Source organism: Zonotrichia albicollis, chromosome 3, assembly GCF_047830755.1.
Source record: "Zonotrichia albicollis isolate bZonAlb1 chromosome 3, bZonAlb1.hap1, whole genome shotgun sequence".
NCBI classification, from domain to species: domain Eukaryota; kingdom Metazoa; phylum Chordata; class Aves; order Passeriformes; family Passerellidae; genus Zonotrichia; species Zonotrichia albicollis.
Genome location: NC_133821.1, coordinates 30,065,591 through 30,081,564, shown reverse-complemented (window position 1 = coordinate 30,081,564; position 15,974 = coordinate 30,065,591). Strand labels below are relative to the sequence as shown.

The window sequence follows — 15,974 nt, the reverse complement described above, 5'->3', positions numbered from 1 at the left end:
CTGTGGGAAACAACAAACTCAGCATCTCAGTCATGTCACAGCTAAGCCCTCCAGAACCTTTGTAAGACCGATTGCTAATGTTTATAAACACAATCAAGCTGATGCTTTGACCCATGAAACTGCTCTACCCTCCATGAAACAGAACTACCATGAGGAAAAATGGAGGGAAAACAGGAAAACATCCTATTTCTATGAGTAAGAAAGGGCCACTCAGATGTAATCTCTGGCTCAGTGAACAGAAACCTCAGATAATCAACCTGTTTTCCAAACTGGAGCTTTACTTACCATAGCTTTGAGCCAAGTGCTCAGTGTTGGAGGAAGCCTGGAGAGGAGTTCCATGCCATCCTTGATCTGACCATGGAGCAGAGCGAAGGCCAGCCTCTGGCCAGCCAGCATGAGCAGCTGGGATGCCAACACTTCTTTGTCAGCAACCTGCAGAAAGGCCTGCAAGCAGAGAAAAGGAAGAGACTAGAAACAGTCTCAGTGTGACGGCTCACTTAGCTGGAGGCCTGAACAGCTGTAACAAAAGAAAGTTCTTGATACCAAAAGGACAAGTAGTCTTTGAGACCGCTTCTTGTGTTATGTGTTACTGTTACAAAGCACAAGATTGGGAGCTCCAGAGCAGCACAACATAGAGAATTACTCTGTACTGTACAGAGATTAGCAGGAGCACAAGATGTCTTACAGTCCAGCAAAATAATCCCCCCCTCAAGGAAGGGAAGGGGTTTTTTGTCCTTTTTTGGTTTTTTCCTTTCTATTCTAAAAGACATTACAGGCCAAAGAAGGCAATTCCTGAAATTATCAAATATAATGAAATTTAAAAGGCCATGCTGGTTATACCAGTAGTGTAACTCCCTGTCATTTCCACTAGTTGCATTACACAGATTTTTGCTGGGAAAATGGAAAAATAAAGGAATTATTAGTCCTGAAAAGGTACTTTTATAGTCTCTGACTTTTCAGCCTGGGGATTTTTTGAGTTTGACACATCTTGCCAAACCCTTCCGGGCATCTTAAGTAAGTGAAAAGTAATTTTAGCAGAATACATGACAGTGTTGTAAAATGCTAAAAGCTGTTCTTACCTCTTCACCAAGATGATCCATCCCATAACTGTACAGTTCACAGACATAATGCCTTCTGACCAAATCCTCAGAGATCTGAAGATACTGAGCCAGGTCCGCAGCCAAAGTTGGCCAATTCTTCCCCTTCTCAAAAGGAAAATAATCCTCTTCTGAGACTTCTCTGTCCTTCTGTGACGAACACAGCGTTTGAACCGCTGCACTCACAACTTTGAGCAAGAACTTTGAAGCAAAAATCACAGGTTACCTCAGGAGTGTCTGTAACTTCAGAAGTTCAAGACCTTTCAGTACAGGACTTGTGCCTACCTGCTGTCGTATGGATAGCACATTTGGATCCATATCCCCGCTAGGTAGCAGCTGAATTGATGTTAGGTCTTTGAAAAATGCATTTCTGCCCTAAAATTGAGAACCAAAGACAGGTTTCAGGCAATACAACAAATCCACTCTGATCCAATATTAAACAGCCCACTTATTTCTCAAATTTATTTTGTGCTGCATCTACTCAAAGAGCAAATCGAGATCTCGAGTAAGTGAAGACAAAAAGAGAATGACTAATAGTAATAGTTGTATGTAGAAGAATGGAGACACAGGAATAGGATCTGATTTTACTGAAGCCATAATATGCACTCTTAAATGACAAAAGGTAGTATAATGTTTTCTGCTAACAGATAAACAAAAAAAAAATACAAAACCAATGGAATTGGACCTGTGGTAAAATGCCAAAATCTGACTCAAATGCTTGATGAGAACTTGCAGACAAGAGCCTACATCAAAAGGAAGGTAATATTCTGCATTTATAAATTTCCAGTAAGTCATTTAGGAAAAAAAGTGAAGTGTTAAAGCACAAAATTATTTTCTCCACAGTAGGAATTAAACCACAGTCTACACCAGTACTTTGTGTTTAAATTCTCTTAGAATCAAAGTGTGGTTATGATGGGAGGAGGAAAGCTCATCTTCTGGTATCAGGATCAAGCTCTGATTGTAACATACTGCATTTTAAATCAGTGATATTTCAAAGTGGTTTGTATGGGTTAAATGAAAAATTATTCATTCTTTTTGAGAGGCTGGGAATTCTGCAATAATCATGAGCAATAACTGGATACAACAGTGGCACTAACAACATTTCTGACCTTTAAATACTTATGTTTCCACTGGTTTGGCACTTCTCAAAGCAACCAGAAAAACCTGTCATCCACTGACCACCCAGTATTTTTGGCCAGCTAACAATTAAAGAGCTGTAACAAAAGAAAGTTCTTGCAGCTGAGGTCACTACAAATCTTTTATTCATAAGGAAGCTCACCAAGTTTGAGTCTCTGCCTGAATTGTGGTGACAATTTCATCAATGCACCACAGTGGACTAAAGGCTTTCATAAAATCATGCAGGAACTGTCTAAAGTGCGAAAGCCAGCAAATATCCCAGATCCCAAGAAGAAGGGAGTATTAATTAAGGCAGTAGTTCATTATCTGCTTTCTAAGCTCTACCTTGCTGTCAAACAGTGACAGTGGCTTCACACCCTTGAGGGAGAGCCTCATGATGGCGTAGAGGACGGTGCAGAGCACGAACTGGTGCTCCACCAGCGGGTAGTGGATGCGCTTCTGCTCCAGGGCCAGCTCCACGATGGACACCGGGCCCTCCACCGACACCCAGGCGTCCTCAGTGTCCAGCACAGGGGCCGGCATCTCATCACTGCTCACGTCTGCCTGCAAGCAACACACCACAGCAGTCACACACTAAAAACCTCCCACACTGGCCTGCTCTGCAGTGAAATTAAAAAAAAAACACTTCATGTTGTTTAGAATATCATTAACATTTGTCTGAACTGAACAGGACAGAAATTAGTATAATCATGGTCTTCAAAAATAGATTTTAACCCATCCATTCCTTACTTTCAATGGGAAAAATAAAAATTTACCTCTAGCAAAGTTTGCAGAAGTTCTGAACAGCAGCCAAGAAAAGCTGTCATTGCTGTGTCACTCATCCCTACATCCTGGTAACAAACAGTAAGATTTAAATTGTATCAGCTGGATTTGAAACAGGCTTTCATTAGCTCTTTATGTCTGACAAGATAGTTGCTGACATAAAATATATGGTTCAGCTCAGTTTCTTTACCTGTTACATTTAAATGTAAACAAATACTTACTGAAGTACAACAAAGAACTAACAGGAGAATTTGGAATAAAGTAAATGTAGCCATTTACAACACTGTATCTCAAATGAAGACTGAATCAAGTAATGCCACCTAATAAATTTGATTTTCTGATCATATCAGTTGTCTTCCAAAGAAATTTTAGCTAATGATTTTATGCATGAAAAGTAAGAGTAATTTGTCATCTTATAGTCTCAGGCCTACCCTCTACAGTTCTAATCTGCTTTTTCAGATAAAAATTAATTTATACCACTTAAAATTTGTAACATTTTCTCTAGGGCTACATTTTCAATACTTTTTTAAACTTTCAAAAATAAATCACAAACCAGTATTAAATTTAAGGCATTTCTAATTAATTCTTCCCACTCAGAGAAGAGTAGTATTACTTGCCCGTCTGCATAATCTGTCCTTTGGAGCTTTTCCAACCTGTTTTTCCAAAAAAAGAAAAAAAGGTAAATTGTGTCACAACTAATTTTTCATTATGATGAAATGTTACCCACATTTTAACCTTTTATTACTATTTTCTCAATATAAAATGAGAAAATAGCTCAATTACAGCTACATGATGCAGCTCATTGCATATCTTGTTTTCAACAAAAGACTTGATACCAATTGTAAAGGAATGAACATCTTTGATGCCCATATTTAGTTCATCCTTCTTAAAACTGAGGATTAGAAATAAGGTCCTCATTTAAATCTCAGACACAGCTAAGAAGCTCCCAGTGATTTCTAGAATGCAGAACTAAAGCTGTAACACCAAGCATGATATTAGGAAGAAACCAGTCAGTTAATAAAAACCTTTCTCTCCTCTCCTGCAGGTGCTAACTCAGGTAGAAGAGTTATGGTGAAGGATTTGCCTAAATGCATGCAGGAAAACTGGAGAAGGGTTTTTGCAGAAGCAACACCTCCTACAACTGTACACAACTGAGCCTATTTGCTAGAAGGAATGGGGAAGAGGATATTCTCCAGTTCTTAGCTAAACAAAAAGCAAAGGCAGAAAATGAGAGGAGCAAAGGAGAAGGAAGAAAAGACAGGAGAGCAAATTCTTTCAGGTTTTGTGTTGGAGTTTTATTCTTTAAGTCACTATCCACTTACTAGGAGCACTCTTCCTAAACTGTCTTCCAGTAAACAGCCCCACTGCATAGTTATAAAGCATGAAAAAACCTGAAGCTTAGCAGGGACAAAAGACCACTTAAATTCAAAGCAGAGGGGCTACACACTAGAACAAAAGCTAATTTACAATAGTAGCAATAGTTAAAAGTGCTCAACAACATCCACAAAATCTTCTGTATTTTGCAGAAGAGCTCGTGTATATGAAATCTGGACTTGTGGTAGATCCTTGGTAACAGGCACTTTAACATATTTATTGTTTTCTAACAAAATGTTACATATGCACACATAGATAATTTCCAATTGTTTCACAAATATTTCTTATTTAATAAATACAAGCTAAAAAACTGCACTTAAGTCTTCAGAACACATCACCCAGGGTTGATCAGCTGTCTCTAGTTAATCATCCAACAGATTTGATATTTTAAAATATGCATTTCATCATCACTTCCAAAAGTTAGCTATATAATAAGCCAAATAAACAGTGGTGATTTGTATAGTTAAATCAAAGACATTCCAAATACTTTTTAAAACAAAACACCAAAATGAAATTGTTTATACATACTGGGTTTACTTTTCAGTTAGTAACAAAAACAGTCTCAAGACACTGCACTCACCTTGTCCATCAGATATGTGGCAGAGGAAAGTCTTTTTACTATGAATGTATTCCACATCATCAGAGCAATACCTAGAACAATCACAGACTTGTAAACTCCAGGTGAATAAAAAAGGGGTCTTATAAGATGGTGAACAAAACAAGAAGGAATTGTGAATTATCCTCACTGCTTTATACTTGAAGTTTAAATTTCTCAGGAGGAGACTACACTGGTGATCAAATAGAGTCGTAAGTGCAATTAATAACTTGTTCAAAATATTTTATTATGCAGACTGGGTTAAACATTTTAAGTACACATCAAAAGGGCATCTTATTTGCATACATAAATAGCCTACAAAAAGAAAATGGTCATCACCTTCATTGAAACAGGGTATCAAGAACTGCATGAAAAGTAATTGACTGCAAGTGATGTTCCACTATTTAAATACAAGCAAAAATTCATTTCAGAGCAATTTTATTTTAAAATGCTTTTAGTTGAACACATCAACTTTATTAATTAGCTTATTTTCACAATTGTGATGGAAACTCAATTTCACCATGGAAGAGAGAAGTGTGGATGTCAGCAGAAAGTTTTGGGGTGGTTTGGTGGTTTTAAGACAAAATGGCCATCACTATTAGGAACGGCATTCATTTACTTTAGTCAAACATCCAATCTATTTTACAATTTCATCAAAGATAATTTTTACTAAGACCATTTTACTTACCATGCTGAATGTGAGCATTAATGATGCATCTTAGATGATCTATAGACCTATTGAGAAAACATGCTTCCTTATGGAAAAAAATAAATGACAGTACAAGTTAATACATTATTCAAAACTTACTTTAAATGTAAATTACTAATTCTTAAAGGGCCCAGGTAGATTATCTTAAAGCTTTTACTTTGACAGTTAAAAAACCAGTAAGTTATTCCACTGTTGCAATCTTCTCTACCAGTATCTGACAAACACGTGTGCATGGCCAAGTTTGTTTCAGTCATCATGAAGCCAACTGTAATTTCAGGGGTTATTTAGTCTAAGTACTGCTAACATACTCTTTGCTGAAAGGCACCTCCACTGGCTACAATAATTTTTCAAATACAAAATCCATTTCTGATAGAAAGAGTAACTTTTACTCAATTTTGCTATGAGTAAGTTTTTAACAAGTCTCCGACAAACCTTCTACTCTACATCAAGTGATGTGGCACAGCTCTAAGGAGTTCTAATTTAACTTTTAACATCATCTGAACTTAGCACAACATTTTCCCTTACAGAAACTATAGGACAGAGAGGAAAAAAGGAAATTTTTTATTTTCTTTCTTATGACAACTGCCAGGGAATCTGAAAACATGCAAGAAATCCCTCTTTCTTCCCACAACAGAATGGGTTCTAGTCTAAAAAATTTAGTATTCTGTGACTTGTTTAAGCAGATTTAGAACAGAGAAAAATATGCCTCTGTTTTGGAGTACTGTTTTGTATCTGCTGTACAAACCGCCAAAAACCTTTTTCAAACTGAACTCAGTTTCCAGATTCCCAGTATTGAGAATAATAGCCTAGAAATGTACTGTGACATGCCATTCAGCCTCAGGACACACTCTCATTTTCTCAATTCAATTTCCACTTGCCAGAAAAACTGCACCTAATAACTGCTTTCAAAGTCATTCTTATTAAGTGATGTTTTAGAAACTTGTGAAGCTCCTTCTGTCAAGTTGGTCTTAACTATTATTCCCTGCAAAAGACACTTTCTTACCTCTGGGTCCTTATTCCACTGCACTATACATTCCCAAGAGCAATGTGCATGGAGTACATCCACTTCAAGACTACATGGAAATTGCTGATATGCTACTTGCAGCAGCTCTAGAAAAACAATATCTGAAGTTAGAAGACAGACCCCTTCCCACTGAAATTTCTGCTACTTCACCATAGTCTCTGCAGACTTTTATAATTTAAAAATTCACATTATTTTCTTACCTAGGATTCTTTCCAAGCCTGTAGCTGCTTCTGGTTCCTCAAGAAAGAGATTATTATGCATTTCTACAGATTCTTCAGTACTGTCTGTGGTGTTTTTGTACTGGGCCACATTCAGTATAATTGGACTGAAGCCTTGCCTAAACACCCATTTTGCTACAGTGTCAGCAATCCCTCCTAGGATGTTGAGAAGAAAAGTAAGAGGTAGAGTCAATGTATTGCAGATTATTTATGGCTCACAATCTAAGGACAAGAGACAATATAGAGTTTTTAACTACCTTTAATTACATACAGCTAACTCAACCAATTAAAAAATTTGATAACCTACTGATCAGAAAGTTAAAATGCAGTCTTTACAGTAATAGCTTTTAACAATTTTAATGCACTGTTCTACATGATTTGCATTGCTTTTTAAATTAAGAATGGCATCCAGCAAAACAATTTCCAGTGCAGAGTACATAATTAAATAGGTAAGGATGGCTCAGAAGTATATTACAAAGAAAATCAACAATCTCTCCAAGAAAAAAAAATGTACCTTTTCCAGCTTCAAGCAGTTTCTTAACAGACAGTCTGCCCAAAGGCTCAGTCTGGAGTGATGAAACTCTTTTTGTCCTTTTGGTCACTTTGCTGTGCAGTAGTGTTTGAAGTATCAGGCAATCCTCTAACTGTTTCAGCAGAAGTTTCCAATATTCAGTGTCAAGGGAGAGTGCCTCCCAGGATTCTGTGTCTGAACCTACAATTATTTGGGAAAACTAACAAAAGACAGGAATTGCTTTAGGTCTGTTCATTTTAAAGCACCACAATTTTGTTCATAAAAAATGTATAGCATTAAAATTCAAAACTATATCCCAAGAGCTAATGCATTTTAAAGAATAATTTACTTCAAAGTATGCATTAACTATTTTGCAAAGATCAATTAACATCCCACACTGCTCACAAGTAACACATATCCTTCAATAAAAGCCTAAAGGAAACAAAAGGATCTGAAGGATCACCTTACAGTCCCATTTTAAAGTTCATATTTAGCTGAAAAGTGGGTTAGAATACCTTAAAATATTTAATTTTAAATCCTCCACAATACACATCTTCCCCAAATATATGATTAATCCACCTACATTTCCATTTCCTATCATATTAAAAAATATAGATCATGTACTCGGAAATACTGGATCATACCACATGGCAGTTCTGTGCACTATTTTGTTAATTCCCACATCCATCAGCAAATGCTTTTCCAGGAAACCCAAGAATCTTTCCAGATTGGTAGGGAAAGAGGGGCGGGTAAGATACATGGATTTGTGGAAGGGAAATCCTGAAGGAAATAAATCTGTTACCTTTTCCTTTTAAAGCAGAACACAAGAAAAAAGGACAAAGGTATATAGGTAAAGGATAATATGTTGCAACATATCAACATCTCTATTTCGCAACACTGACAATTTTGATAAACAGAATTGCAATAGTTGAGGTGAATGTGCAAAAATACTGAAACACTTCCGGTTCTCTAGTTAAAATTTGTAAGGCAGACACAATTAGGGGGCTGGGGCATCTCTCCTATGAAGACAGGCTGAGAGAGTTGGGATTGCTCAGCCAGGAAGAGAAAAGGCTCCAGGGTGCCCTTACTGCAGCCTTTCCCTACCTAACAGAGGGTCTACAGGAAAGGGACTTTTACAAGGGCAGGCAGTGACAGGACAAGGGGGAATAGCTTTAAAGACAAATAAGGAGATTTAGATTGGCTATTAGGAAGAAATTCTTTACTGTGAGGGTGGTAGGCACAGGTTGCCCAGGGAAGCTGTGGACCTAGAGTGGTCCTAGGACCTAGCTGTGGACCTAGCTGTGGAACCTTCCCTAGAGTGTTCAAGGCCAGGATAATGATGCTCTTGAGCAACCTGGCCTAGTGGGAGGTGTCCCTGCTCAGGGCAGCAGGGACTGACATCAGATCATCTTTAAAGTGCTTTCCAAGCCAAACCATGCTCTGGCTCCATTTACAAGACTGAACACCACCTACATCCCACCTACTCTAATCCAGACACATCTGCCTGGTGCTATTTGGAAATGGAATAATGTTTTCCATGTTGAATTCAAATGCTGTATGCAGTTTTACAGCCTTAATCTCAACTTGGTAAAGGTATTTAGTGCCAAGAAAACCAAGCATCCATCATGTTAAGGGTTAGTAACACAGGTACTACAAAAATTCAATGGTTACTTAAAAAAAATCAACTATATTAAAACAGGTTTACCATTCAAAGTTTAGTGGACTTCTCAAATTTATGTGGAAAGTGTGCAGGCTTTAAGTTCATCAACATCATTTGCTATTGAGAGAGAAACTCAATGTACAGTTTCTGTATTTAAATAAGTTTAGTAAATTATCCTGACATATCATTAATTCATCTCAGCATAATGTTCTTCAAATATGATGGCAATTTTCAGGCTTGCAGGGCATCAGGGCTGTGCCCAGGCTGGAATGAAGGCAGGTGCTGAGGACGTTACTGTTACCAGGACAGCTGCAGGGAAGGAGGGGTGTGAGAGGAGTTACCTTTCTCTCAGTGACGCTGTCGATGACCTGCGCGGTCACAGCGTGTCCCACGTGGGCGGAGAGCAGGGCAGCCGCGCTGCTCTCGGACTGCACGCAGGCCGAGCGCATCTGCTGCCACCAGGGGGACACCGACTGCGTGTCCCACGACTCGTCTATGGCGACTGCAGGCAAAGGGAGAGCGCAAAACTCAGCTGGGGTCACTGCAGGAGCGGCCAGCCCCGGAAACAGCGCTTGTGAGCACAGCTTGTCCACGAAGAGCAATTTCTGATTACTCTCCGTGATTATTTTCCAAATGTTTAGCACACGGGTTCTTGGATTGCAACTCAAGTTTAAAATAGAAGGTGAATTATTCATTCTCAAAACTCATTTGTAGCAAACGGACAATAGATCTGAATCACTAGGTAGCAAACCTGCTGCATGCTTGAAAGATCTAAGGGATGTTACACTTCACAATGCAGACAGATTCATTTGTGATTTCAAGATGCCACACATACTCAATGCACTCAAGCTGTCTCCCTGCAGGCTGCCTTGTGTTCAGCAGCACTGATTTACTCAGACAGCAGCTTGTTCATGCTTCCTGTTTCAGGCTGATTTGCTGCTCTATGGAAAAGTAGACAATAAGGGAACCTGGCACAGATTTATCCACAGTAGCTCTATGTGAGGTAGGAGAATTGGCATTTATTCATATATGTACAACATATGTACAACCTACTCCAAATTATGGCAAACTGACTTTATAGAGTACTCAAGTTACAAATGCTGCTAAAGTAACAGTAAAGCAAAGGATGTCTGAGAGCCAGTCAGCACAAATTAAAGAAATGGGACCAAACATTCAAAAAATGTTAGGAAAGTGAGCTGGACAGCCACATTCTGGTGCCAAATAGGAGTTGTGCCAACTTAGTGCAGAGTGAGAGTGAAAACATGGCATGATTAGTTAGTCCATGAACATGCAGCATTAAGTTTTGCTGCATAATTTGTGAGGGGGGGAAACCCAAAGTGATAATAGACTCCAGCTAGAGTAGCAAAATTCTAATAATAACAACAGTTGCCTTTGAGTATTTTAAACACACATCTCACCTTTCATTTTGCTCAGAAGTGACAGCATAGTGTGAAGGCAACTGACAGAATCTGGTTTGTCTAGAATATCTTTTTCCTTGGAAAGCCATAAATTGAGAAGGAGTGACTGTAAAAAAAGAGACTATGGAATTGAAGCAGTAAAATGAAACTCTAATATTGCAACACACCTAATGCAAACAGTTTCTCAAACAAGTTTTATGTCACAAAGTAAAAATGTTATATTCAGGAACCATTATATTAACATTACATGTTAAAAATATACAGCACAATGCACTCTGTGACAGATCTTGAAATTAAATAATACAATCCGTACATTTAATTAGGAAGATATTCTAGAAAATATTCCCTCTTGAAAGCTCAACTTGGCAAACATTACGAGTTCATATTATAGTTGAAAATTATGAACACTTGCAGTCCTTAATGAATATTTTAGACATTCCTACTAGAACACCCACATTTTCTACTAGAATATTTTCTTTTTTTTCTTTGATATCATTTAACTGGGAAATGTAAATATGAGCAACTACAGAACTGAATATGGGGTTATTTAAACACAGCCTAAATATAGCAGTAATCCAAAATTCAACATGCAGAAATTTTCCTTTCAATGTTTTGTTTTCAAAATATTAAATCAAAGTTTTAAAGCATGTAATAAACATCTTACCAACAAGGTTTGTGGGCTAAAACCTGCTGATTCCAGTGCATGGCATATTTCCTCTGTGGAACTCTCCCCACATAAACACTTCCAGAAGAAAAAGTTGCCTGAAGCAAGAATTAGTTGACATTATGAACACTATCTAAAACCACAATCCCTCTCCTTACACTTAGACAAAAGGCAATCTATTGATCAGGTGCCAGTGAGTGCAATACAAAAAAACAGGTTACATTTGGGATCACCTGGTGCTCACCTGCCTGCCAGTTTAAACCACAACAATCTTTTCTGATGCCCAACAAGGGACACAGAGGGTTGAGATAAAGACAGATCTGACCAGAGGATGTCAAAACAAACTTGTCATAAGCATTGATTACATTACTTTACTAGTCAGTGGTCACAACACTGACAGATTTGCTGCCAGAGCAGCGTGAAGTGTAAATTGCTGTAGATACTCTCTGTTGTGCTCCATCACCCCTGGGGGTTTGGTTTGGGTTATCAAGTACTGCTGGCTCATGGCACGATAAGATCTCTGTCGCAACACGGATCTGCCTTCGGGCACCGGCTCTGGCCCTGGGCCGCTGTGCAGTGGGAACGATTCGCAATTACACCTTTGCTGCTCCAAGGGCCCATCCAGAGGGAAACGCCTTCCTCCACCTTCCCCTTCTCCAGCCGAATTACAACCCTTCTGCTCAACACTGCTCGGTATAGTCAAAGAAAAGAGAAGGCCTCTGGATCTGACGGCAAAGTGATATGTGTTGTGGCTGAGCTACAGAAACAGCCTGACACTGCAATCACTGACACAAGAAGAAATACTGGAAGTGAAAGTGAGCTCACTCAGTAGGAGGAACAGGAGAAGGAGGTGGATGAGGCAGGCTACTCCAAAGTAGGGCCAGCATGAGAGCAGTAGAATGAGATTTTCACTACTCAGATAGAAAGAAGAGGAAGAATTTCTAAATAAGGCAGTAATCAAAAAATCTCTATCCCTGAGGGAGCTGCAAGATATCCGTGAAGATTTCAGCCAAAATCCAGGTGACTAGGCTGTCATTCAGCTGTTCTTATGTTGGGATAACAGGGCCAGTAGCCTGAAATGAGAGGGTAAGGAAGCCAAAGAGCTGGGATCCCTTTCTAGAGAAGAGGGCATTGACAACAGACCTGGAAAAGGGCCTCTAGAGAGAACTGCTCCCAGTTGTGTGAAAGGAAGGAATCCTTTTAAGGAATGCATTACAAGTCTCCCACGCAAGCAGACTGATCCAGACTGCAGAGAACAGAGTGAAAGACTGAAAGATGCAATGGGCTTTTAAAGGCTGTATGGAATGCAGTGGGTTCTAAGACATTCTAACACTGGGACACAGAGGTAGCTACAGTCACTTGGTTGGTCAGCACTATGGGATCTGCCAATCAAACTAGCCCTGCCCAATCAAAACTCTATTGTACAATAGAAAGGGATAAAAATAAACTAGAGAACAGAGTTTATGTTGCTCCTGTCTCAGGCAAAAGCAAACCCATTTGTGGAACTGCTTTTGCTAAAGGACCTGGATGCACTCGGGGAAGTCTGATGTGTACCTCAAGGGGATTTGATTCTGGATGAGAACACACTATGACTTGAATTGTATGTTAACTGCTATCTAATATTGTATGGTATCACTACTATGGATGCTATATGCTGTATCAATGGTTTTACAATAAAAATTACTAAGATTAATGACAATTTAATTTAACCAATCTGCCAAAGTGCAGTGATGCTATAACATGACAAGCACAGCAGTGATGGAACCAGAACTGGTTTCAGCATGCAACAATCAAACACCACACACCACTTCTGCCCTAGAAGACTACTATGACAGATGGAGCCCACAGCCATGGGCTAAATGAAATCATTGGACATTTTAGAGGGACCTTATTGAAAATCTCAACTCCACAAATTAGGGCTCCTTGTTGCCTCACCTAATGGCCTTATGCTGCCTCTGGTCAGCTCCCTCATCTCTGAGGCTAAAGTCAGTCCTGCCATTAACTCAGTTCTTAGAGTGCTGTGAACATGAAAGAAGCAGCAGGGTACAGCTGCTCTGTGAAGTATCCAGTTACCACTGCCCCATTTAGTAGTGTAAATTATTGAATGAACAGTGGTTACATGGCTTCAGGGTAATTGTATCCACAGATGCAGTTAACTTGTATTAATAGTCATTCATGCAAAAGACTTGTCCTGCAGCTAAAGGTAAGAGTCCAAAAGGAGCAGTTACATACCACTTCAAGGCAAGACGGGTTGCTAAGGCCTCAAATTAGGGCTAAAATATTGATACCATCTCAGATTATGAATCAGTCTGAGTAATGTAACAGAGCTCAATAGCTCTTACCTAAAGCCACATATTCTCCATCTTCCATATCTTTTATAGTAATCACATCCTTTTCATATTCTAGATATTCTAAGAATATCTTCACAGACAACATGTCATCCTTCTCATCAGTCAACTGAGTGGTACTTTGAGTATTTTCTTTCTTGTAGTTCTCCAGTAAAGTTTCAAGCCTATGAAAATCTTTTTCTTCCAGGCGAAGAAGTTTAGCCAAGTCCTTAAAAGCAAAAGCAAAAAAAAAAATATTGCATAAAAGACTTATACAAGCAGATGGTTTTCAAAACATAGTAAAAATGAAAAAAAGTCAGAAGAGTCAAAATATTCCATTTCTAACATTAAAAACATCTTTGAGAAGGGCCAAAATAATCTCCAAATCAGTTATTCACATTGCTCAAATGAAGAGCTTGGCTAGCTTCCTTTTTAAGGACCAGAACAGATGCATTTCCCATTTTTAGCTTCTGCCCATAGCATAACAATCGTCCATCAAGTAAACAAGCCTGTAATACACCAGTATGGTTTTGTAAATACATAAGCAGCTTTACAAATTATAGCAAAAGCAAGCCCAATTATGCAAGCATCAAAATTTTTAACTTGTACAGGTCCAAAATATCCCTCCAAAACCAAAGTGAAGAACACACTATATACTTTGAATAAAGAACTAAAAACAGGAGACTGTGGTTCTATTTTCACTTGTATCTCAACTTTGTGTCTCCTAAAGAATATTAGGTAGATGAATTACCAGACACTTGTATGAGGCTGAAGGGAAGGTATTATAAGTAATGACCCCATTAAAAGCTGCAGCACAAAAAGGGGTTACTTGCTTACCTACTTACTTTATCTGAGGCTTTGAAAACGTATTCTTATGCTTAAATCATCCCTTGAATTTAAAAGACAACTGAATTTTCAATTTACTCACATTATCTGAAGGTGAAGTTTCTTTCTGCATGCTCTGGGAATTTAGTTTGCTAACCAGTTCATAAAGATGTAACAGCTTTAACTTGTTTGCACAGAACTGCAGCAGTCCTTCGTCCACACATTCCAGCTCTGAGGAGAAATAAAACTGCACTCGAACTTGCACATATAGCCAGGAATAGTGAAACACACACAGAACTGCAGGATTTCTGAAACTCACTGTAATTTTTTGATGCACTGCTGTTTGCAATCGTTACATTCAATTCAGAGCAGCATAAAGTAAGAATTATTTTCACAAGAGGTATTAAATAAAGCTATGAAGCTTGTTTTAAAACTGGAGGTTGACAACATGAACCTGAACAAAGACAAATCTATTGTCTTCTCCTGGTTTAAGGCCAAACCACAGACTGTCAAAAACTGAAATACAGTTCTGGTTTTCTTTCATCAAGAACAACAAACGATAATATTTATTCATTCTGTCACTTTAGGCATATTCCTCTCATCTGAAGAAGGCTTGATAACTAATGACGTGAGTTAAATTTCACCTCAGCAAGACACTGCCTTCTGTATTTTTGCAATCTTAGTCTCAGAAATTTCATGTATCTATTGACATTCAAATTCCCATAACCATTAAAGAAAGCAACATAGAAAACTAACACCAACATGTCCAAAAAAACCTTTTTATTTCAGCTTATTAATCTTGAAAGAAAGCCTTCCTGAGAGATTGTAAAGCAACCTTTCTATACAAAAGATTCCACTGAACATATAATTTTCATCAGAAGCTGCTTCTAAACATGATTTTCATTTACAAACCCTTAAATACTTTTGATACATTGCTATTAAAATCCTATCAAAAAAAGAGAAAAACACAGAGTTTGCCACAGAATCACTTGACCTTGAATTCACAACCACAACATTGACAGAGCCCAGGATTCGCTTCAAATTATCTTTTACCTACTAGACAGAAGTGGAGAAATAAAACACTACTCTTGTGAAATTAGAACGCTGGAACATCAGTCAAGTTTGCTGTATATTGTGACTGTGGGGAAATAATGTTATGTTTGACAAGAGATTAATGATGAAAAATGCACAAACACACAGACCTTAGGAAATATACTACTCTGTCAACCTCTCTTCAGAATTAAAAGCCATATTTCTGTTTTCCTTTGGATGTTTTAGGAGTTCTAAAAGAAATGGATAATACTATTGATTTAGAATGAGGTAGAGAATTTAGGAAAAGAACTGCATGTGTGAATGTCTCAATTTCCTCTATGTACTTCAAGAAAACCATAAAAAGAAACTACCACTGATAGAAATGAAGGAGAGATTTCTTTGATTTTCAGCAACAAGATTTTGAATCGGCAATGGCACTTCCTGACATAAGCTCTGAAATCTCTACCAAAACATGAAGTATTTGGTAAATTTCAGCAAAGTTCACCAAAAAAAAGATACTAGATGTGGTCACAGCTCAGATTCTCAGTGATAAAGATTTTGTGCTTCAAATACATTAAAATTCACAGATTACGTCACATTTTCACTTCCTTCTTTGGAGAG

At 38.2% G+C, this 15,974-nt stretch overlaps 1 protein-coding gene across 3 annotated transcripts in view; it reads right to left on the bottom strand.

The window, feature by feature from the left end:
• RAB3GAP2 (RAB3 GTPase activating non-catalytic protein subunit 2) overlaps positions 1–15,974 on the bottom strand; it is a 43,179-nt gene that overhangs the window by 1,858 nt on the left and 25,347 nt on the right. For 2 of the 3 annotated variants that reach the window (XM_074537039.1, XM_074537040.1), the window contains exons 19-34: positions 14,425–14,552; positions 13,512–13,725; positions 11,170–11,267; positions 10,506–10,626; positions 9,429–9,589; positions 7,431–7,647; positions 6,899–7,072; positions 6,678–6,784; positions 5,654–5,720; positions 4,951–5,021; positions 3,614–3,649; positions 2,990–3,064; positions 2,559–2,777; positions 1,383–1,472; positions 1,080–1,298; positions 286–444 (exon numbers count right to left, since the gene is read on the bottom strand). In XM_074537039.1, coding sequence (XP_074393140.1) covers positions 286–444; positions 1,080–1,298; positions 1,383–1,472; positions 2,559–2,777; positions 2,990–3,064; positions 3,614–3,649; positions 4,951–5,021; positions 5,654–5,720; positions 6,678–6,784; positions 6,899–7,072; positions 7,431–7,647; positions 9,429–9,589; positions 10,506–10,626; positions 11,170–11,267; positions 13,512–13,725; positions 14,425–14,552 — 2,156 coding nt within the window. The remainder of the gene's footprint in view (positions 1–285; positions 445–1,079; positions 1,299–1,382; positions 1,473–2,558; positions 2,778–2,989; positions 3,065–3,613; positions 3,650–4,950; positions 5,022–5,653; positions 5,721–6,677; positions 6,785–6,898; positions 7,073–7,430; positions 7,648–9,428; positions 9,590–10,505; positions 10,627–11,169; positions 11,268–13,511; positions 13,726–14,424; positions 14,553–15,974) is intronic. The other variant, XM_074537041.1, reaches the window with a different exon arrangement.